The following is a 23899-nucleotide window of genomic DNA, read 5'->3' as shown; positions in this document are numbered from 1 at the left end:
CTGCTGGGGAGGGCTGCGGCCCACGCGCAGAATTCGGGGAAGGCGGAGCGCGCAGCGCGCTCCCGGGGCTCGCGGGGAGGGAGCGAGAGCGAGGAAGTCCCGGGGTCGCGCGAGGGCGGCGCTGGCGGGCGGGGGACGCTCGCTGTGCCGCTCCGGCGCCGTCGGGGCTCGCCGCTCGCGTCGTGGCGAGAGAGTCTCCGCGGGGCGCTGCGGCGGGTAGGAGCTCTCCCTTGTCCCCTCGTTTTGAGCGGCCTGGTCCTGCTTGGGGCCCTACTTCATGCGCTCGCGCCCAGCTTCCGCGCCCCGTGAGCCGGTGTAGCGCGTTTGGTCCGGGGTAAGTCGTGTGGAGTTGGGCCCTCCTTGCTCGCCTCTTCGCGGACCCGCGTTAGCGTCCTTGCTTCGCCAGTCAACCTGAAGGGTCGAGACTTCAACACTTCGCCTTAGTTAGCTAAGGACGCAATCCTATGCACGTTTAGGCTGAGAAATCCTACAATTCCCGGCATTCCTCAGCTAGCATTGCTGGCCGGGGCCTGCTGGGAATGGTAGGACTTCTTTTCGGTCTAAACATGCATAGGATTTTGCCCTAGCTGTCATATGAATGGGGTAAAACGGGCTAATGCTGTTGAGGCTGGCATAATTAAGCCCTGTGAGGTGGGTTCCCCTATCCTCACCTTGGAATGTACCCACAGAGAGGCACTGAACATTACCTGAAGATATCAGTGAGGAAACTTCCTAAAAACCGGGTTCACTCCATAAAATGTGTTAGTTTCTCCCCCACCCCAACTTGTGCACAGGATTATTTTTTTAAATGTGCACCAGTTGTTAGGTAGTGTGCATCTGACTTTGTATGTATTTTAAGTCCTCTGCCCAATAAGCATAATGCTGCCTTATTTGGGAACTTTGCTAAATATGTGCTGAAGAGTCTTGTAAACGTTAGCATTTGGCGGATCAGATGCTGTGGTTGGTAATAAAAGAAGTTCCGTCTTTGTGGTGTCTAACTGCAATGGTGTAACACTTTGGTTGTAGAAAACAGACTTCTTGAAGTCATTTTAAAAAATGAAACCAATCCTCCGGAGCACCATTCTTCCCAACCACAGGGAAGTGGTTTTGTTCACTTACGCACAGATGGTTTAGAGAAGTGTGAAACAAGAATGCTTCATCAAAAGTACTTGCAAGATAGTTTGGTACAGACCAACCCCAGCCTTTTTGGGTGGGGTAAGTGGATGGACTTACTCTCGGTATTGTAGTGGTACTAATAATCCCGCCTTGTATTTAGCTGCTCGATTGTATGGTAGTCATAGGCAACAAGGAGTTCCATGCAGGCAAGTGAGCGGGCTGCCATGCTGGAAGTGGGAGCTCATTCATCAGTGGCCAGCAAGGAAGCACAGCGGGCTAATAAGGGAAGGGATGTAGAAGGCAGCCTTTTTTAACTGGCCTGGTATGCAAGCTAGTATACTGCATTTGCTGGCCTCGGGGGAGGGGGCATCTGCTTCTCCATGGCCAACAGGCTCATCACTTATTGTGTACTTATTGCCCTAATCTTTCAACATTAGGAAGAAGCCCATTTGTGTCTTTAAAAATGTAACTGAGAACAGAAATGCTGTAGTGAATAAGGAAATAAAATGAATAAGAATTCTTGACATAGCAGGGCATTGCAGTGGGAAGGAATTACCTTGCCATTTTCTTTGTTCTTTTTAATCATTTAAAGGCCTACATGGGGCTCACATGGTAAAGGTGATAAGTGCCCACCCTTTATTGAACTTCCTTTTAAAAAATCAACCCCTTAAAAAAATCCAGTTCAAAATTTCTGCGGGTATATTAAGAGAAAGAGTGTGATATCATGTCATCACTGTTGTCAATCCAGTAGATGCCAGTGAAAGTTAAACACAAATATGATGGTCAGATAGAATCCCATGAAAACAGGATGTGTTGCCAGCTTTACATCTTAAAAAATGCTTGAAAACAAGTTGTTTTGCATTTGGTAGGAACTGGAGATGAACAATTCCATAACGCCTTCAACATATGTGCGTTGTCTTGGCTATGGCATGATGAGGCAACTAGCCGATTTCATCGATCCACAGGAAGGATGGAAGAAATTAGCAACAGATATAAAAGATCCCTCTGGTGCAAGCAGATACAACCAAATGCACATACGGTAGTGTATTGAATCCAAGGAGATAATACTGTTTATAATTAGGTTGTGCACTAACTGAACCTTCTTACCACATGAAAAGCTTTTTAAAATCAAACATACAATAACACACACTATTCACTATTGTCCATATACAAATATATCTAGATTTCCTAACTGAAATGAATATTCTGGTATGTAACAAATGAGCGCCACATGTGTATACTCTTCTGAAGAGTTCAGAGTAGCATACATGAAGATTACATCCTTTCATCCTTGCAACCAGAATGCAATTAGGTTATACTGAGACAGGCCCAAGGGCACCCTGTGAGCTTGGATTTGAACTCAAGTCTGCCTGATCCGAGTCTGACATTCTGTTGCACTGGGGTGGGCTGACTTCAGTCTTGCATGATCTATTTTATTTTCCTATAATCTTGTATGTGGGTGTTTATATATATATATATATATAATCAAGAAGGCATACCTGGGATCTTTAAACAGTTAAGGTTGTCTGAACGGTCCTGGGTATGTGCTTGATTAAGAATGTAAGTGCCTTGCTGGATCAGACTAGGGATGTATGGACTGTGTAAAAATCAGCTCCATCTGTGTTTCACGGATTGCCAGGTGCCTTTTGTAACGTCATCCACGCACGGATGGATGTGATTTTTTTTCGTCATGTGGAAAAATATGCAAATAATTACCTAAGTATTTACATAAGTATTTACATAATTTACCTTAGTATGTAACATTTAGTGTATTGTCCCCCATTATTTCCTACGAATTTATATTCGTAAATTTTGGGAAAGTAAAAAAATCATCCGAAAGTCCACGGACCCTGCTCGGCCTGAGGGGGTCACTCTGCAGCGGATTCCGCAGGTCGGATTCTTAGAAATCCGAGCTCATTTTAGTCCGTCTTGAATTTCTCCAGCATTCCTAGATCAGACCAAGGTCTGCCTTCTCTGGCATTCTTTGCAAGAATATAGTTGTCCCTGTCCTTGCTCATTGGTGGTTGAGCTTTGCCCTAATCATTGAAGGTGGAGGCAGGAGGCTGATAGATGTTTAGTCATGCTGCAAATGGTGTGGTTGGACAGTCATTGGATGGGAGGAGCAAAGAGTTATCAGACAGCTGCTCCTCAAGTACCACACTGGTGTAGGGAGGAATACCCAAACCAAGCTGGGAGGCTGGCCAATGAAATGAAACACAGTCAGGACATCCCTAGGCAAAGGCAGCTTCGTTGACCTAAAAGGCTGGAGGTTGGTGTTGCTGCCTGTTGCTCCTTTTCAGTAAGGGTTGGCTGTTAGGAGGAGGGGTTAAACAGTGGCTGATCTCAGGCTGTGAACCAGGGTGGAATTGCCTGACAAGGATGATAGGATGAAGCCACCTTGGCCATTATCTTCAAGAGTGGTACTCCTACTGTAAGGACAGTATATCCTGTTGCAGTTCAGGCTTATTAATAAACCTGTGGCCCTGTTTATCCCCGAAATTGTCTCATGTCTTTATTTTGGGTGTGGATGTAATCTCGGCAACCAGCAGGTGCTAGGTGGTTACCAAGATTGAACCATGGTGGTCTACCTGTGGACTGGAGTCTGCTGTCTGCTGTCCTTGCACAATGGCTTTCATGCTGTGCTGTCACGGCAGCACTGAGTGTAACCCCTTTACCCACTGCTGCAGGCTGGGCTACTGCTGTACTAATTATGTTTGAATTACTAGAGACAACAAGTTTGGATATGATTATAACTAGCTGTATTATATAACTGGTATAAAGTATTATATAACCAGCAGGATACTGGCTCTTCACCCAATTATAAATTTAGTCTCGGAAGATAGCTTAGAAAGAATCCTACACCAAAGGTGCATTTGAGGTGGAACATACAACTAAAGCTACATTTCTGTTGCTCTATCAACTTTTGATTCTGAAAATGTGTGGTCTAAACAATGGTAAAGAACAATATACTTCATTCTTCTTATTCATGTCCATTTTTTAGGTCATCTGTTGTTATAAAACAAATTTGTGTTTCTTTGTTAAAGGCGTTTTGAAGCGTTAAAGCAAGTAGGAAAGAGTCCCACCTGTGAATTACTTTATGACTGGGGGACCCTAAATTGTACAGTTGGTGATCTGATGGACCTGCTGATCAGAAATCGGTTCTTGGCCCCAGCTAGTCTTTTGCTTCCAGGTAACTTTGATCTGCAGAGTACCTCTGGCATGCATTTAAAGAGAAGATGTGCTTTTATATTTCCTTTGGAATAGTAGCTTTTAAGATAATCTGTGTTCTAGGTGACCATCTTTTAACTTTTGCACACAGCCATCTGTGAAAAGAAATGAAATCAATAATTTGGTTAATAGCTAAGAAATGCATGTAAATGCTTTGCTTTATTGAGTAGGTTTTTGTACCGATGCTTAAAGCAATGATTAGGGGAAATTAAGTTTTAATTCTCTAGGTGAGATGTAGCCACACCATAAAGTGAGTTGGTACTAAAGATCTGTAGCTCCACCTGAAGACCTTCTTAAAAACTTGACAAAAATATGTGCAACTAGTGCAAACTACAGCATAACTTGGCAGTGCAGTACAGATACCAAAAGCAAAGGGACATGCAAGGAAAAGACTGTCTGGTCTCCTTTGCCTGAAGTACAAGGCTCTCCTAGAATTGTCCAGCTAAGTACACATGTTGTCAAACCAACTCTGGGCAGATTCACATGAATAGCCACCACTTGGAGCTTGCCACTTCATATTGCTACACAGCATTGCTGCTGCAGGTGAAACCAGCACATTGTGCAGTGTCCTCCTTATTAACCCAATCTTTAGAAATTTAGAAAATTGTATGCATTTAGAAAATCATATTAGCTATGGTTTGGGAGAGGGTTTGTAGGCCAAAATGTATGATTGCGAACATTTTGAAGATAAGAAGTGTGTGCACTGTTAAGGTGTGACATATTCCATACAGCTTTATTTGTGTCAGATGTAGATAACCTCTATGAACCATCTACAGATTCTGTTTTCCGTTTAAAGCCTGTTTATTTTTTATTTCTGCACGGGTGACAGAAGACACTACAGTACCCTTGTTTTTACAAGAAACGATGTGTCTACAGGAAGAAGTAACTTCTGTAGAGGAAAAACAAATGGCGCCTGTATCGCCTCTCTTGGTTCCGGACAGTGGGTGCCTAAGTTCAGCTTCTTGTGGCCTCAGTATGGAGAAGAGTGACTTGCGTCTTAATGATACAGGTAGACAATTAGTCCTTCCATCACTCTGTCTTACATTTCATTCCACTCTATCAAGTATCACCCACATGTGAATTTGAGGTGGAGATGGTGACAGAGTGGCAGATATATGTAAGTCTGTATTGCTTACAAAATGGCTGTCTGCTAGGATGATCCTGGAAATGGTCTTTATGTCTGCTGCATGTTAACTTCTTAAAGGCTACTGCGATGAGCCATTATTTTGTAACCTATAATTGTAATATGTCAAAATCTTGTTCTGCAATACACTTAGTAAATATGCACGCCCCTGTCTACTAACAGTTTAGACCAACTTAATGTTATCTATTAGCTTTAAAATACATTTTACTTTTTGCTTGCTTGAGCTAGCTAGTTGTGGGATTATACGGGGTTGTATAAGAATAGCTAACTGAGTTGCATCTTGCTTTTTCTTCATATTTTGCTGGCATCTATTGAAAAAGGAGGACAAATCTCTGTCAGGTAATAAATTGTGGGAAGATTTATGGTGCTGGGCATTTGAAGTCTGAAAAATGGACTGCTAGTTTTTACACCAATAATTTCATAGATACAGAAGCAAATTTGAGATTTCCATTCAGACTTGTTTGCTTCTTTCAGGGTTACAGAGCTTTTTGTTTCTTGAGCTGAAAAGTTTTACAAATAACTTCGATGATCGAAATGTGTCAGCTGGTGGCAACAAGATTGGTGAAGGAGGCTTTGGAGTGGTGTTCAAAGGATGCATCAATGGCAGAACGGTGGCAGTGAAAAAACTTACTGCTGTAGGTTGCCATTTACTTTAATATCACCTGTATGTATTGTGTGTTTGCTTTACACTATGTTATCTCTTTTGCTTAAATAATGGAACTGAAGGCCTGAAAAGGACCAGGAAATCATGCAGTGAAACATCCATACACTGTGCCTCATACCTAATCTTCATCACCCTATTTAATAGAAAAATGTGTCCCATAAACAGCAGTCAGGATGGACCAAGAGCTATCTAATAATCCTAAAAAGCAGGACAGAGCAGGAAAGATAGTTTGAATTCTGAAGTGCCAGAATTCTTAGGAAACTAGGTAAATGGGCTATTTCAGCTCTGCTAAACGGAGCTGAATAGTGGCACATAGAATTATATACTTTGCTTGCAGCAAAGCGCTCAAATGATTGATCTGCCACCATAAGTATGCTTGAATTTGGCCTGACAAAAAAGCAACAACCCAGGTAGAAATCCAAGAATCTGTGTACTTAATGGATGTATGAATCTGCTCATAAAGTAAGTGAATATTTGTCTAAAATCACCAGCCTCTTTATCCTGAGTGATGCATCCTCTTGCAGTTAGCCCATGAATATAAGGTGACCTCTCTTCGAACACACATACTTACATTCTCCCAGGAGAATGTTCACATGACTATTTTCGCTTTTGTAATTGGAAGTTGAAAGCAAAGGAATAATGGTAAATTTAAGACTGCAATCCTATGCACGCTATCCTGGGAGTAAGAATCGAAAAATGTGGAGGGACTTACTTCTCAGTAAACATACATAGGATTGTACTGTAAAACTCCAAGCTTCCTGAAGGTTTTGTTCTAGAAATGGTAAGACTAATCAGATAACTTTTTAAGGGATACTTGTGTGTGTGTTTTTAGGAAAACTGAGTCCTCTAATGGTTTAAAAGCTTGTTTCTGATCTTCAAGGAAAAAAGGGGGGGTAAATTGAGGTCTATCATTGTATCGAAGATCTTCCCTCAACTTTTCTCCTCTCCTACACTGAACCTTCTCTGTCTTTGCAGAAGTTCCACCATATCCCTCCAGCCATCATAAACTTTTCCAGCCTCTGGTTTTGTTTTGCTTTCAACCTTATCTTATACATCAAGCCCTCATTTTTTGTAACATTCTAGTAGGTCATCTGTGCACTTATTCTAATTTGAATTCCTCCTTTTGTAAAAATAGGTTATCAAAGATATACCTAATAATTCAGATTTGCACAGTGTTCTTGTCTTCTCTTAAATGCCTTGTCACTCCTTGCATCTAGAATAGCATTTTTTATTTTTTGTTTTGGCTTGGTGACATGCCACATAGCCAAGTGGAAAAGCTCCTGGCAAGCTACAGTTGCTTGAGGATGAAGGAATTCCTCATGTATTTTAGAGGGAGACCTAACATATGTCATCTCGTTTTTTGTTTGAATTTTTAATTGCAAGAAGAATAGTTAATTCTTGGGATACTTTTTAACAGCAAGCCCTTTGGGGTTTCAAGGCTCAGAGCCTGAATACTGCTACCCAAGGAGCTGATTTTAGCTGTTCCTCTTGCAGTGTTGGGATTGATACACCTGGTTGAATTTTTCTGAGCAATACCTAAAGCCTACCTCCCACATTAGCGTGAGAAGAAAAGCTTCCATATGCTTTTCTTATGCACGTATGGGAAGGTTTTTCCTCCCTACTGAGCTTACTTGCCACACTGGGGAGGGGAGGATTTTGGGGGTGCAGCAAAAGGGGAGGGGAGGGTCAACTCTTCCCTCCCCAGCTGTGATCTCCCTGAAAATCACTGCCTGCATGGCAACTAAGCTTAGAAGAAACCCTTCCATTGGCAACAATTGACACTCAGGGCTCTGGGAAGTAGAGTCAGGACTTGGGCCCCTATGGGCAACACCAAGCAACACCTCAGATCCCCGGCAGCATCTCTAGATAGAACTAGGAAAGCATCTTGCCTGAAAGCCTGGAGAGCCATTGCTGCCAGTCAGTGTCAACAATATTGGGCTAGATGCACCAAGGGCCTGACTCAGTCTAAGGCATATTCCCATGTTCATTTGCCCTATTTGCCCAAAGGGCTGGATGCGCCTGATCTTGTCTGATTTGGAAGCCAAGCAAGGTCAGCCCTGGTTAGTACTTGGGTGGGAGACTGCCTGAGAATCAGGCTTCCTGCATTGAGCAAGGGGTTGGACTTGATGGTCTTGTAGGCCCCTTCCAAACCTATGATTCTATGATCTAGCAAGCCTTTCAGGACCTGGCTCTGACATCAGCTGTATTTGCCAATGTCAGATACAGACCAAACTCATGATTTTGAAGTTTTGCAACTGTCCACTTTCCATGGACTTTTTATCACCTTCCTACTTTTGAGTCTTGTAGTTCGTTTTGTTTTAATTGTCCTTGTAGTTGACTGATGTAAGCATCGAAGACCTGAAAAAGCAGTTTGAACAAGAAATAAGGATCATGGCAAAGTAAGTACCAATACTTTTTGAAACATCATTGCAGAACTGTGCTTAGGATAAGTTGGCTGTGTGTTGTTGTTTTACAACTACAGTAGAAATCTTAGTACAAAACGTGGAAATCTTTTCAGAATTCTAACTAGTTCTTTTCCTTGTACTGTATGAAATTTAGGTTGGTTCACTGGAACCTGTGTAAGTGTCAATCATGTGATCAGCGGTTGATCATTTGTGATATGTTGTGATCAATATATGAAGCAATTGAGAAAACAGGAGAGTAACTGTGGTGACTTGATCTTAGCTAGTTTCCATGCAACATTGGGGGTGGGGAATCAAGCACACTAAAGGTGCAATCCTATGCATGTTTAGACAGAAAAAAGGCCTACAACTCCCAGCATGCCCCAGCATAGCTGGCTGGGGTATGCTGGGACTTGTAGGCCTTTTTTCTGTCTAAACATGCATAGGATTGCCCTTTAAATGTGTGTTTGGCTTCCCTTGGGCTTGATCTGCTGCCTGTTGCTTTTTTCAGCAACAGGATAGTTGGAGAGAACTTCAGCTCTAATCCTACTGACCAAGTGAAGGAACCATCACTGTATAGGGGGAAAAAAATCCCTCCCTCTTCTGTATGCTATTTGTGCTGTTTCAGTGGATTGAGCTGTTTATCTGCAGATTCCCCAAACAGCAGTTTATTTCTAGAACGCCCAAATCCTGATACTGAGCTAGCCTTCTCCAAATCACTCTTGTAGCCCGTTCCTAAATGCATCTACTACTAGGCGCTAAGTCCCACCGATTGCAATAGAATCACTGCGATAAAACTTCCTTTTATTTAAAAGGCTTAAGAGTTGTAACCTTACATTCTTCAGCTAGGCAAATAAATCTAAAAACCTTTGATTGTATCAACTTCTAAATATCATTTTCCAGCTTTTTGTAACTTTTAATGGAATCATACCTCATTGGTTATTTAAGGACAGTGCTGTGCTGTGCTGTGCTACAGTTTTCTTAGGAACAGTGGAAGTTGCCTTCTATGATGTCAGACCATTGGTCTTTCTTGCTCAGGGCTAAAGTAGGCATGGTGTACATGTCCTTAGCCCTGGCATTTATGATTTTAAAAAAATGCATTGCTGGTGTAGAGTGGAAAGGCATGAGCTGAATCAGGGCCTGGGTGGGGCCAAAGGGTTAAAGCCCTTCGTGCTAAAGTCCTCATCCAGCTCTCCTGTCTCCCCACCCCCTTGTGCCACAGAATAAGGCCATGCATGCCAGGGCTAACTACGTGAATAATGCCAGGGCTGATTTGGCCCTCAGTATTGTCAGTGCCGACTAGCAGTAGCTCTCTAGGTTTTCAGATAGGAGTCTTCCTCAGCCCTACCTGGATATGCCAGAGATTGAACTTGGGACCTTTTGCATACACAGCATGTGCTCTACCACTGAGCTACACATATTATTGAGTTGAGCTATTGGATAGGCTCACATAGTAAATGTAAATAATTCCTTATCAAGCATGTGATTCTGTTTTTCAGAGCTCTTTTACTCCTCTTCAGTTTTCAAGACAGTAAATACTGAAAAAATGTGAAAGCCCAGACTAATGACCATTTATTCGTGTTACAGATGCCAACATGAGAACCTAGTAGAATTGCTTGGTTTCTCAAATGACTTTGATCAGCCTTGCCTAGTTTATGATTATATGCCTAATGGCTCATTGTTTGATCGACTAGCTTGTCTGGTAAGTGAAATACTTGCTTACTGTCAGTGCCTAGAGGTAGAATTTCTTTGAAATTGCTAAGCGGAGAGAGGAAGAGAGAGAGATCTGGATCTCCTCTTTCTTGTAGGTGTGACGTGTTTGATCATACAATCATAGAATAGTAGCGTTGGAAGGGGCCTACAAGGCCATCGAGTCCAACCCCTGCTCGATGCAGGAATCCAAGTCAGAGCATCCCTGACAGATGGCTGTCCAGCCTCGTCTTGAATGCCTCCAGTGTGGGAGAGCCCACCACCTCCCTAGGTAATTGGTTCCATTGTCGTATTGCTCTAACAGTCAGGAAGTTTTTCCTGATGTTCAGCCGGAATCTGGCTTCCTGTAACTTGAGCCCATTATTCCGTGTCCTGCACTCTGGGATGATCAAGAAGAGATCCTGGCCTTCTTCTCTGTGACAACCTTTCAAGTACTTGAAGAGCGCTATCATATCTCCCCTCAGTTTTCTCTTCTCAAGGCGAAACATGCCCAGTTCTTTCAGTCTCTCCTCATAGGGCTTTGTTTCCAGTCCCCTGATCATCTTCCTTGCCCTCCTCTGAACCCTCTCCAGCTTGTCTGCATCCTTCTTAAAGTGTGGTGCCCAGAACTGGACACAGTACTCCAGATGAGGCCTAACCAGTGCTGAGTAGAGGGGAACTAATACTTCCCGGGATTTGGAAGCTGTGCTTCTATTAATGCAGCCCAAAATGGCATTTGCCTTTTTTGCAGCCATATCACATTGTTGGCTCATATTCAGCTTGTGATCGACAACAATTCCAAGATCTTTCTCACATGTAGTGTTGTTGAGCCACATATTCCCCATCTTGTAAGTGTGCATTTGGTTTCTTTTTCCTAGGTGCAGAACTTGGCATTTATCCCTATTAAATGTCATTCTGTTGTTTTCTGCCCAGCGCTCCAGTCTATCCAGATCACTTTGAATTTTGTTTCTGTCTTCCAAAGTATTAGCTAATCCGCCCAATTTTGTGTCATCTGCAAATCTGATCAGCATTCCCTGCACCTCCTCCTCCAAGTCATTAATAAAAATGTTAAAGAGCACTGGGCCCAGGACTGAGCCCTGCGGTACCCCACTCATTACCTCTCCCCAGTTTGAGAAGGTCCCATTGATAAGCACTCTTTGAGTCCGATTCTGTAGCCAACTGTGGATCCACCGGATCGTTGTTTCATCTAGCCCACTTTGAGCTAGTTTGCTCATCAGGATATCATGGGGCACTTTGTCGAAAGCTTTGCTGAAGTCGAGGTATATGATGTCTACAGCATTCTCACGGTCCACAAGGGAGGTTACTTGATCAAAAAATGAGATCAGATTTGTCTGGCAGGACTTGTTTTTGACAAATCCATGTTGGCTTTGAGTAATCACGGCATTGTTTTCAAGGTGCTTCCAGATGGATTGCTTTATCTTCTGCTCCAGAATTTTCCCAGGGATTGATGTCAGACTGACTGGTCTGTAGTTCCCAGGTTCCTCCTTTTTACCCTTTTTGAAGATAGGGACAACATTCGCCCTCCTCCAGTCATCTGGCACTTCCCCCATCCTCCATGATTTCTCAAAGATAATAGATCACAATGGCCACTTTCTTCTGCAGGCCTTCCCTATTGATTGTGGGGAATGGCAGCTCTGCATAGGCAAAGAGATGTGTGTATTGACCTCTCCTTCACTGAAGTGATAAGGACAGCCTGCATGGGCAGGAGCTCTATGTAGACATTTGAGTTCATGTGGCATTGCTGATCATGTATAATAATAATAATTTTAAAAACTTGGCTATCAGAGCCAGAAAAACATGCAAATATCCTATACTGGTATTGTGATGGATTTTTTTTTAAATCACTGTATATACTCAGGTTGGTTCTGATGTGTTGTTGTTGTTACTATTAAAAATATTTCTTGGCCACCTTTCAGGGCAGGAGCCTTCCCAAGGCAGTGTACCACAATAAAACACATAATAAAAACCAATGCAGCAATAAAAGCAGTAAAAACAGCAGTGAAATCAGCAACAGCAGCACACATTCTAAAAAAATGTGGAAAACCAGCATAAAATATGCCATTTTTCCTCCAGATGAGATTGGCCCTTACTTGAATTTCTGACAAGTGCATGGTGATAGATAAATTCCAGGTTTTTGAAGAACCTCTCTTCTACATTTTTACCTGGCTTAGGTTTGGCCTTATGTGAATGAGCCTATTTTGGGCTCAAATGAGCCTATTTTGACCCTCAGGAAGAGGGCCTTTTCCGCTGTGGCACCCCAACTTGGAATGAGCTCCCTAGAGAGGTTCACCTGTTACCTACATTGTACTCCTTCTGGCGCCAGGTGAAGACCTTTTTATTCTTCCAGTATTTTACCATTTTAGCTTCCTAGTCTTTTAGCTTTGGTGTTTTAAATATTCGAAAACTCTGCATTGCTGCTTGGTTTTATTCTGGTTGTACTGTTATGCTGTGGCTTTAAGCTTTCATATTTTATATTGTTTTATGCTGCACTTTGTGATTTTAATTTTTGTGAACCGCCCAGAAAGCTTCAGCTATTGGATAGGATAGAAATGAAATAAAAATAAATAAATGCATAAATAAATAAAGTGCTCCCTACTCCTCTTTTGGTGTGGCCAGAGACTGGAAGTTTCTACTTCCTGTTTTAAACTAACAAAAATTTATCATTGAAGCTGAATTGGGGAGATCTCTGATTAGTGTAAACTGCCATTTGTTTTGTGGGGAGAAAAAAGCCCGGGTCGTAAACCATAGTTTGATCCTGGCTTTTTTCCCAACAAATCATAGTTTAAACTAACTCTACTTAGTTTAAAAATGGGAAGTTAAAACTTCTTGTCTCCTTGTGGTCACACTGGAGAGAGAGGGGGGAGTGCATGAGCCCCAGGTGACTCATTGACCGCATCCAGACGATCTGAGGTGGAAAAGAACCCATCATGGGTTCTTCCCCTGCTCCTGTGCATGCCAGCCATGTGATCACGATTTGCATAATTACCCGTGATGCAGCATGGGTTGCTGTGTCATCTGAATCCGGTGTGTGGCCTGGCGGGGGTAGCTTCTTACCCACTCTACAACCCACAACTTGCAGTAGGGTTCTTTTGCACCCACGATAGTCCGAACGCAGCCATTCATGTAATGCTAAACTATAGATTAGTGCAGGGATGGGGAACCTGTGGTCCTTCAGAAGTTGCTGGGCTTCAACTCCCATCAGCCCCAGCCAGCATGGCAAATGACCAGGGATGATGGGAGTTGCAGTGCAATAGTCCGTTTGGAAAGCCACAAAGTTTCCCAACCCTGGTTTAGTGCTATGTCCAAACTAGGTCTTTTACTGTCTTTTGTGGTTCTCCTCTGTTGGGGTAGTAAAATACCTCTTGAATTTGAGGGCAAAACTCATTGCAAACAAATGTTTTCTGGCTATTGAGATCAACATGGTGGTTGGATTTTTAAAAATACAGGTGACTTGATAGGTCTTCTCTAGATAATTTCTGGGATCTTTGCAATCATTTATTAAGACCAAGAGGGGAGATTCTGCACAAGATCCCGTTGAAGGAAGCCAGCACTAGTATGGAATGGAATAGGATCTTCAGGGTAGTGGAGTATACCCTCTGCAGTGGTGTATGGTATTCTCTGGGGGATTTTATAAACATGTAAAGCTTTCCTTTTTCAGCAGGCTTTACAAGAACTATTGTAGACCTGTTTGGTCAATGTTGTGATGAATTTGTTTTCTTGTTGCTTGTTATGTACTGAATTTCATAGCTTAATATCTTTGAAACACTGCTTTGAGATAAAATAAGTAAGCCAAATAGAAATACTTCTCATGCTGCCTTTTTTTTAAAGGATAACACTCCACCAATTCTCTGGGAAATGAGATGTAACATTGCTCATGGTGTATCAAATGGAATCTGTTATTTACATGAAAATAACCACATTCACAGAGACGTTAAAAGGTAAAACCTACAAAATGAATTGCTGTGTTAAGAACAGATATTCCCACTATTGTTGTAATCCCAAAAATGTCTTACTTTTTTTTTTAATGTTTCTGGTGACTTGAGAAAGAACTGCTATTCTATTGATATGATTTATGTTTTCCCCCAACCATGATTAGTGGGAGGCATTAGTGTAAGACTGCTATTGCTGTGTTTGTGTTCAATTGAGAAAAGAGTTGGGGAGGAAGGGAATATCTCTTCTGTTTTTGTTCAGCAAACTACAAGCATGCCAAATAATTGTCATTTCCAGTGTTAAGGGAAAGATGTTATTTCTGTTTCAGTTTGATTACTGCACCACATTCTGTGTGTGTGTGTGGGGGGGGGGGGGGATATACCCTATAGATGACAGCACTTCTTTTTGTTTTTCAGTGCAAATATCTTACTAACTGAAAAATTTGTGCCCAAACTTTCTGACTTTGGGCTTGCAAGGGCATCAATAAGGTTCACACATACTATCCTAACAGAGCGAATAGTCGGAACAGCGGCCTACATGGCTCCAGAGGCACTGCGTGGGGAGATAGCCCCTAAATCGGATGTCTTCAGCTTTGGTGTGGTGAGTAGATAAGAGTTAGCTTTTATCCTTGACTTCAGTAGACGAGGGCTGGGCAACGTGGATGGCAAGCATCTGAGCAGTTAGATTAAAAAGAAAAGGAGCAAAAGCCTGAATCAACTCAAAAGTGTGGCCTTGAATGGCTGGAGTTGCTTTGATTCAGGCTACTGCATTGGAACCCTCCAGACCAGCCTCCTTGGTGCCCTCCAGATGTTTTGGGTGATGAGAGTTTCAACACATCTGGAAGGCATCAGGTTGGGAAAGGCTGCATCAGACTGACCCCAAATGCCTGTTTCCTGCCTGTCATACTGTGAAGGTGTCCCCTTAGCATATTGCTGGGGGCCAAATACCCTTAAGTCTGCAGTCCTATGCACACTTATTTGGGAGGAAGCTCCACATGCATAGGATTGCCCTGTAAATGGAGGAAAGTTCTTAACTGACTATCCCATTTGTATTCTACTTTTCTTCCAAGGAGCTCAGGGTGGCACACAAAGGTTTTTTTTTCTCTCACTTTTAATTCTTGCAACCAGCCATATAGAACAGGTTATGCTTGGAGCAGGAGGCTTGGACGCTTGGTTGGCCCAGCAGCTGGAGGCTACCAAGGGTTTGGGAAGGAGGCAGAGAGAAGAATCTCCATTTTTGTCTCTGATCATAATGGGGAAGCTGTGCAGCAGGCAAAACTGCCCCGACGAAGGCGCGGGCTAGAGGAGCGCTCCTTCACCCAGCACCTCGGCCCCGGCGGCCTCACTGCACACAGGGTTTCCCTAGCTGGGGAAAACCAATGCTCAGTGAAGCCAGGTCTCTGGCTGAGGCACTGGGTGGAGGAGTGCTCTTCCATGCGGCATCTTGGGCAGGGAGGCTTTGGTGTGTGTGGGCTTTCCCCAACTGGGGAAAGCCAACGTGCAGTGAAGCTGGTTCCCTGGCTGAAGCACCTGCTGGAGCAGTTTTGACCAGGGACCAAATGAACATTGGGGTGTAGCCATGCCCTGATGGCAGGGGGAGTGGCTACGCCCCTGTTATCGTGCAGCCCTGACATTATCCGTGCTCCCACCACAACCAGATTCAGGGTTTTGTCTACCCTGGCTTAGAGGCAAGTGACTAGCCCAAGGTCACCTAGTGAGTTCATTGCCAAGAGGAAACTTGAACCCAGGTACCCCTAGACCGAGGCCAACACAGTCACACCCCTCCTTTGCACTCTTTTCCTTTCCTCCTCCACTCCACTGTGTTCTCATAGGATGTTTTGAACTTGGTGAGCAAAGGTTCTGATTCTTCCGTATTAGTTTATTTCTAGTGGTGATGGAAGTTTCCGAAGATAAAGCTGTAATATATTTGTGTTTTTTGTTTTTAAATTTCTATCCCACCTTTAGTTTCAAAAGGTTTCACCAAAGCAGCTTAACATAAAATTATAAAAAATGTACTCTTGGATTGTGGCACTTCTGTTCCTCTGACGCACAGCAGGCTATGGGATAGCACGACTTCTCCCTCCCTAACCTAGTTCTTATTCAGTCTTTGTGATGCTATTGTTCACTTTCATCCCCTCTCACTCCCTTCAACTGCTGGCAATTGCATAGTCCATTGCCTCGTTCATGTTCCTTACTCCCACCCCCTATCCCTAAGCTACCGGTCTTCTCACCGCTCAAGGGGAGAAAGGGAGGAACTGGGTGTAGCAGCGGGCAAGGTTAGGCTGTGCTACCTCTGGATAGGGAGAGAAATCCAGCCTTTAATCAGGCTTGCTTCTGAAAACGAAACAACAGATTCAAATGAAATGGTTAAATTTCCCAGAAGTGAGTTTTTATCTTTAAATGTCAGTATCTACAGCACAACCAATTGAATTTCCTAAGAGCAAAGGGGTAGCAAATGGAAGGGAATGCAGATTTTCCTTTGATTCTGGAGCTCTTCATAATGTATTATAAGTTGTTTTATCAAAAGAAAAATCCACTGTGTTGCTAGACAGAAGAAAACCAAAATCCTTTCCAAGAAATTGCTTACACGTGGAGGAAGTAGCAAGTGGCTTTGCTGCTCAGAACCACGCTCCCACCCTCCCTAAAAAGAAAAGAGCTAGGTGGAGGGAAGGGGAAAAGATGGCCATGTAGGTAGCAAAGCCATAGGGATACAGACTCTAGGAGGGGCACCTCCAGTAGGCCAAAGATACGGAGGAAGCGGATGGTCCTCTGGTATCAGGGGAAGGGACCAAGCCCAGATTGCCTACTCGCTTCTCTGTCATCCAAGTGGAGCAGGAAGGGAGACCATACAACTGTGAGGTTGATTCAGGATTCCCTGTAGGTGCACACTGCAATTGGCATGTTCAGTGCCAAAATGTCCTTTTCTTTTCTTTTATTGGGGTGTGGTGTGGTGGGGTGCAGTGGGGATTTGGATTGCTTTGCTACTGAGGGCAGACCTTATGTCTGTTTAATAAGGATGTATGGAAAGGCAGGTTATATGGAGGAAGTGGTAGGTGCCTCTTACTCTAAATCCAAGCAGATTTTTTTCTTCTAAAGTCACCATGGGGGATGGCTGGAGAGGAGAGCTTCCCAGTGTCCAGGACCTCTAGATGGTAACAAGTACGAAGAACTCGAAGCCTTTCTTCTGCCAACGGTGAATTAATCTGGAATCTGCTTACCCCAGTGTCTCAGTCGGTCTTCTTAAAAGGTTGCTGGCATCAATGCTCCTTGTGTGGTACAGAGTTGAACTTTGGGAAGCGTTCTTCTGTAATCCCAGATCTGGTGACAGTCATGCACGAATGCTGGGAATGCACTTTTCATGTTCTCAGAAGCACATGTTTTATCACTTGTGTAAGAGCTGGGTCATGGCACAAACTGTGCCCTTGCTTGCTCTCTTTCCTGCTTGCTTCGGTGCTTATGTGTGAGTTCAAAGTAGGATTCATTTTTTAAAAAACTTTTTAAATAGTAGGAAAGTTCAGCAACTGGAATTTCAGGAAATAATCATCAAAACACTGCTTGAGATCAGTTGGTAAAGGGCAGTATAAAATCTCTTAAATCAACCAAAATGTTTTTTTCTTTAAAATCTTTATCATAGCAGATTTTAATTGAGCTGTACTGTGCACTGGTATCTCATGGACAATCATGAAATGCATGTCACTTGGGTTTTTTATGGTTATCTTTCTCTAGGTGTTACTTGAAATAATAACAGGACTCACTCCTGTGGATGAAAATCGGGATCCCCAGTTACTGGTAATTTCTTCCCATGCTACTACTACTGCTTCTTGAAGCATGTTTTATAATAAGCATTTATTAGCCAACCAGTACCCAAACCAGTTGAGTCTTCAGTTTCAAATGATTTGACTGGGTTAAAACAAGAATTCTGTCAGGGGTTGACATTGATCACACTCGCATTAATTTTGGCTCCCTTGAAGAACTTGGCACCATTTTCCTGTTTAGATTTTAGTGGAGCCATTACAAGTTATAATAATTTATTTATTTCATTTCTATACCGCCCAATAGCCGAAGCTCTCTGTTAAGGTGGAGGTGAGAGTAACTAGTTTTATCTAAATAAGGGCAACAATTTGGGGTCTTTTTCTGAATGTCTTCTGGAGATGTCTGTTGAATTCAATTTAACTGCAGATTTGAAAACTGACTCTGCTTCCGATAGCACACTGGTAACTTCAAAAGTCCGAGTTCATGCGGGAAAAGTAGACATTGCAGTTCCTCCCCATGTCTGTGTTGTCCCCTCCTGGGAACTGGGGCAGTGGTAGCATGAGAGGAAGCCCTGGCATGGACATGCTGTTTGATGTTGAAAAAGTGCCATGGTAAGGACACATGATTCCATGGCACCCACCTGCTGAGTCAGAAGGAGCCCTTAGGGAGATCTTAGTTGGAGGCAGCCATTTTGAAAGGGGCATAGCGCAAATGTTAGGCTTACGTTGATTACTATGAGATAAATTTTAGTTCAGGCAATTAAATACATTTATTTAGAATACGTTTATTTGAAATTTATTAGAATATAGTTTTCAAAATATCAAAATATCCTTTCCAGACAAGATGATAAGCTTGATCTGGGTGAAAGAAGAAGGTGAAAAAAAGTTATATGATTGGCCAGAAGGACAAGACTTAGAAATAAATCCACCACATCTTTGGAAATCTTTCCCTATCATATGCTACTTATGAATACCACTAGTATATGATTCTCTCTATCCACCCACACACCTTTATTCCTTTAACTTAGTTGATTTGAGGAAAGAACAGCCCGTTTTGTTTAATTTTTAAAAAATCCTGAACTCTCTGAATATTCTGGGGTTGTCATTTATCTGGAACCATGAATGAATAACATAAAGAATAAGATGAAAGCTATAATAAAGATGCTTTCAAAATAAAAGAGAATGTGACCCCTAACATTAAATGTTACTGTATTGGGGCAAAAGTCATCTGTCTAGACAGTTAAAGATGTCAAGTACTTCTACAGTTTAATAGTGCTACACCTGTAATAAGCATATGGGATTATGGTATTTAATGATGCCAGCTGCTCATAATGTCATCTAACTACAGTGGCAGTACCCTTTGTACTGAAAATCCCTTTCCCTCTCATTGCCCCCCTGCACTTTGGGTATTCAGTAGATTAGTCTGTTACAGATCATTGCAGTACTATTTCTGCTTCCACACAGCTGACTATCAAAGAGGAAATTGAAGATGAAGAAAAGACTATTGAAGATTATGTTGATGAAAAGATGAGCAATTGGAATATCAAATCAGTTAAACAGATGTATTCAATTGCTTGCCAGTGTCTGAATGAAAAGAAGAACCGGAGGCCAGATATTAAGATGGTACTAGGATTTTTACCACCATATCACTTTTAAGTGTATGTTTGTTTTATGAGTGTTCATTTATATTTCTGCTTCTCTTGCAGGTCAGACAACAATTACAAGAACTGCTGATCAAATGAGGTCTGTTTTATGTCTACTGCACCCCACGGGAGGTCCAGGGGAACAAAATGGCCCCAGGGCCTCCTGAAGTTGCTCACCTCCGGTCCAAATGAACTTGCTTTCATTAATTTGTATATCTGTGTTCTGTACTGTAGGGTTGGTACAATTCATGTTTGTTTGTTTTTTAATGTATATGTTTTGTGGCACAATTACTTCATCACCTTTCCTAGACTGTAGAGTGAAAAACCTTCCTCAAAGCATTATTCATATGTTCTTGCAAACAATGTGCCGTTTAGCTTCTCTCCCAGAAAGATCTCCCTTGGTAGCCTGGCTGCAGCATGGCTCAAACCAACTGCTGTTATGGCTCCTCTCCTACAACTGTTTCTCTCAGTGGGGGTTCTGCCAGCTCATTGAATATTTAACTTTGAAGAATTATGGCGTGAATTTGCTTGTTTTACTACACTTTCCCCCTCCCTTTCTCATTTTGTGCTAGGTCTTTTAGATCATAAGCTTGTGTTTTTAAAAAATCCTCGTACAGTGCCTAGAAAACTTTAGGTCAGGGATGCGGAACATGTGGCCCTCCATGTGTTATTGGATTGCAACTCCCATCAGCCCTAGCTGACACAGCCAATCGTAAGGGATGATGGGGGTTGCAGTCCCAACAACATCTGGAGGGCTACGCAGTCCCTATCCCTACTTTAGGAGCTAGAATAAGAATTTTAACATCAAATCCTGTATTAAAAACACAATTATGGACAGGATCTCACCTGTGCAGCTGGAATACTCTTGAAAGGCGTATTTTGTGTTTTCAGTTCCAGTTTTGAAAGTTCTGAGATTTTTTTAAAACAAATCTAGATCAGCTATAATGCAGAGAGAAATATGGATGTCAGACACTTCTAAATGCCTACATTCCTGTGTCTAGTTAAGACCAGAATTTCAAACAAGGTTTACCAAATTTTTGTAATAGGAGTTTAGGGAAGTCATACATTATACATAAGCCTTTTTAATATGAATATTTAAAGCAAACTGGCTTGCTAAGTTTGCAGTATTCAACAGTAGATGTAAATATACTATCTAGAACCACAGAGCCATATTTAAGGGCCTTGTGGGGTTGGCATTTATTTGTTTTATGGTCCTATGATGGTTCTTTTTCTAAGAATGTTATTTTATTCACCGTGAAGGAAAGGAGAACAGAATCTAGAACGGAAGGTTACTTAAATTATTTAAACCTGAGAAACCTTTTATCCTTAATTCTTCCACTTCCAGTCAGCATGCACACATCTATATAGAATTTCTACTTTGAAAAGTTGCCACAATCCTAGTGTAGCATAGCTAAGGCACAAAAATGTTTGTCAATGCCCGTGGCAGTGTTTCACTTGCATAAATATACCCTGCTCCTAATAATTCAGTGTAAAAAAATTCTGTCCAGAGGATTTTGCACACTGGAGGTATTTTTCCTTCTATGAGGATGCAATGTTTCTCAAAGTTATGTGACTGAGGCTGAATTGTACAAAAATGCAAAGATCTTGAAGACCTGATAATACTGCTCCCAATTTTAATGTTCCTACCAAACTTAATACCCCTCCACACATACTTTTTAAAATTATAACTGTTATAAGCAAGTGTGCCCTAGCTATTAGGCTTAAGGTATATAGTGAAGCAACTTTGTAGCAGGAAAGAGGTCTTTGGGTTTCAGCCATACTTCTTTTCCATTAAACGGGGTCAGAAATTGGGAAGGAGAGTAGTTGCAGCTGCCTTGGTTTCTTGTTTTTATCTGTCAAAAATGGTTGAAGAAAGTTGATTGCAGCAAACCTCGAAGCTTGATGCTCTGGACTATGATAGCCTCTGTTTTTCTGTACTCGATGCGGCATCCCATTTCCACATTTGCCTGTGCAGGGAACAAAAAATGGAGTTGGATTCTGTATACTTACAGAACTCCTGTAATTGAGTTCTGAACTATATTAGATATTCAATGTCAGGGTGGAAACTGAGCCAATAGAGCCCCAGAGCAGTTCTGATTCTGAGGAGGAACAGCAATCCGTGGGAGAGGAGCTCACTCATCTCTCGCAAGCACAGAAGCTGGCAGAGATTCCCCCTGCCAGCATTCTTGGGATAGATAGTGACCTGTGAGAGAGCGCTGGAGGGGGGCTTGCTGGACGCTCGGCACAGACGCAGGGAGCGGCGACAGATGGAGGGTGCGGAAAGGAGGTGTAGCGCTCGTTTGGCGCGCAAACAACAGTCGCATCCCGAGGACCCAAGGGAAAGAGGGAGGATCTCTCCCAAGCCCATAAGTTCAGGGTCTTCCTGTGATTCTCCTTCAAACGGGGACCAACTGCCTTACCTGGAGCTTAGGCTACTCTGCTATCTTTCCCCAGTGCTGTTCCTTGCTTTGGCGCTAGCGACTAGTATTCTGAAAGAGTCATAAAGGAATAAAATCTTGGAAAGAATTCCCCATCTGTGTCCTGAGTTGGCTATCGGTGGGCACTGCAAGAGGCAGCTAGGGCGCTCCTGACATTCAAGTACTAATAAAAACAAACAGCTGAGTGCAGACAGCTGGGACTGGCAAAAGCTTAATATTATGATGGCACTGTAGGTTTATTTTTCCTGTGGACTATAAAATTGTGGATGATTTAATTGGATAACTTATGTCATATACAAGATACAGAAATGAGTGATTCTACCACTGGCTATTGGAGTGCAGTTTTCAAGGGCAGAAAACAGCTGAGAAGATGGAACGGAATAATAAAACATGCACAGCAACCTGCACCATGTAAAGATCAATTTTGTAAATTGTGCAAATGTGCTTGGCTTGAGAACTATTTTAGCTCCTGCCAGTTGGGAGTAGTGGCAAAGAGCCCTTTATTACTGCACATCTAGTTCAGTGCATATCTGCAGCATGGATCCCAACATCCCCCACCTTTGGAAATTTCCCTATGCTTGAAAGCATGTGAACTATGCCTACTTCAGGGCTTCAAGCAAGAGAAACGTGCCTTTTAAATGCTGAAAGCTAATATTTGCCAGCTGCTAATTGAATATTAGTGGCATCTAACGTTTTTGGGCTTATGGGCACATTTGGAATGTTGAGTGTTGTTGCTGTCACAAAATGGTTGCCATAGGGTAGCTTGTCCATTCATAAAAAGGCTCCCATGTTGGGCATGGTCAGTTACAAAACACTCATTTCCAAGAAGGCAAACCAGTACATACAGCACAGAAGACGACTGGAGTTTAAAGAGCAAGCATGATCAAACTTGGTCACACTGGATTCCCTGAAGGATCTACATGTGGCTTCAAGTTCACTGGACCATGTTTTTTTGGTATGTAGAATAAAGCCAGACATACAAAATAGTTCCAGGCTCCATAACTTTTCTTATCCTTCATCTGATCCTATGACATCCCTTTTCATAGGCATAATGCCTTTTATGATGTCATATCAACTCCCAATGATTGGTTTTGTGATGTTAAATACCACCACTATGATATTCTATGGTAGAAGATGCCACAATCCAACAGGAAGAGAGATTAGCTGATATGTAAAGCAGCAGCACCTAAAAATCCTTAACCTACATCTTTTAACTGCATACTCACAAGAAATGCACAGCTACAAATAATAACAGAAGAAGAGCCATGCTGGATCAAACCAAGGGTCCATCTAGTCCAGCTTTCTGTTCACATATTATTTAATATTACATTTCTATACCACTCCATAGCCAAAGCTCTTTGGGCAGTTTACAGAAGTTAAAACATTTAAATGCAATATACAAAGTTTAAAAGCCATTTATGTAATAGCACATGGACAATATATACAAACAACATAACTAAAAACAACTCTGAACAGTCAGTCATAACTAAAGACACATTCAGGACCGATTAAAACACATCATGTGCTGCCAAATGCCTGGGAAAAAAGATAGGTCTTAACCTGCCACCGAAAAGATAACAATGGTGGCCAAACAGCTGTTGAAGGGAAGCCCACAAGCAGGACACGATGGAACAGCGTCCTCCCACCCATGTTCCCCAGCAACTGGTATACATAGGCATATTGTGTCTGGTACTGGAAGTAGCATGTAGCCATCACAACTAGTAGCTACTGACATCATTATCCTTGATGAATTTGTCCAAACCCCTTTTAAAGCTATCCAAATTGGTGACTGTTACTAGACCTTGTGGAAATGAATTCCATAGTTTAAGAGCTATGTATAGAAGTACTTCCTTTTATGTGTCCAGAATCTCCC

General features: G+C 42.4%; 1 protein-coding gene across 4 annotated transcripts; it reads left to right on the top strand.

The window, feature by feature from the left end:
* Nucleotides 1-37: 37 nt before the first annotated feature.
* On the top strand, nt 38-23006 carry IRAK4 (interleukin 1 receptor associated kinase 4). 4 transcript variants are annotated; one of them, XM_084810676.1, is made up of 12 exons: nt 38-216; nt 1986-2155; nt 4161-4306; nt 5174-5353; nt 5963-6123; nt 8487-8551; nt 10142-10256; nt 14093-14202; nt 14611-14794; nt 17920-17982; nt 19410-19568; nt 19652-23006. In XM_084810676.1, the coding sequence occupies exons 2-12, from the start codon at nt 1995-1997 to the stop codon at nt 19685-19687; spliced, it is 1380 nt and encodes a 459-aa protein (XP_084666802.1). In that variant the 5' UTR covers nt 38-216; nt 1986-1994; the 3' UTR covers nt 19688-23006. The 4 variants fall into 4 exon arrangements, with proteins under 4 accessions (XP_084666802.1, XP_084666801.1, XP_084666803.1 ...); XM_084810675.1 differs by having other exon boundaries at nt 38-334; XM_084810677.1 differs by lacking the exons at nt 8487-8551; nt 10142-10256 and having other exon boundaries at nt 38-334.
* The last annotated feature ends 893 nt before the right edge of the window (nt 23007-23899 follow it).

The sequence above is a fragment of the Heloderma suspectum genome, chromosome 7, assembly GCF_057233095.1.
Source record: "Heloderma suspectum isolate Gila_16-S chromosome 7, 16-S_ref, whole genome shotgun sequence".
Classification (NCBI taxonomy): Eukaryota; Metazoa; Chordata; class Lepidosauria; order Squamata; family Helodermatidae; genus Heloderma; species Heloderma suspectum.
The sequence above is the reverse complement of the archived record's forward strand: the minus strand, read 5'-3'. Positions and strand labels throughout refer to the sequence as shown.

What these genes read in the sequence shown, in the direction of transcription:
- IRAK4 (XM_084810676.1), top strand. Translation starts at nt 1,995, where the DNA reads ATGAACAATTCCATAACGCCTTCAACATATGTGCGTTGTCTTGGCTAT. An exon ending in CAGTGAAAAAACTTACTGCT is followed by an intron (nt 6,124 to 8,486) that starts GTAGGTTGCCAT and finishes TTGTCCTTGTAG; the next exon opens with TTGACTGATGTAAGCATCGA. An exon ending in ATCGGGATCCCCAGTTACTG is followed by an intron (nt 17,983 to 19,409) that starts GTAATTTCTTCC and finishes GCTTCCACACAG; the next exon opens with CTGACTATCAAAGAGGAAAT.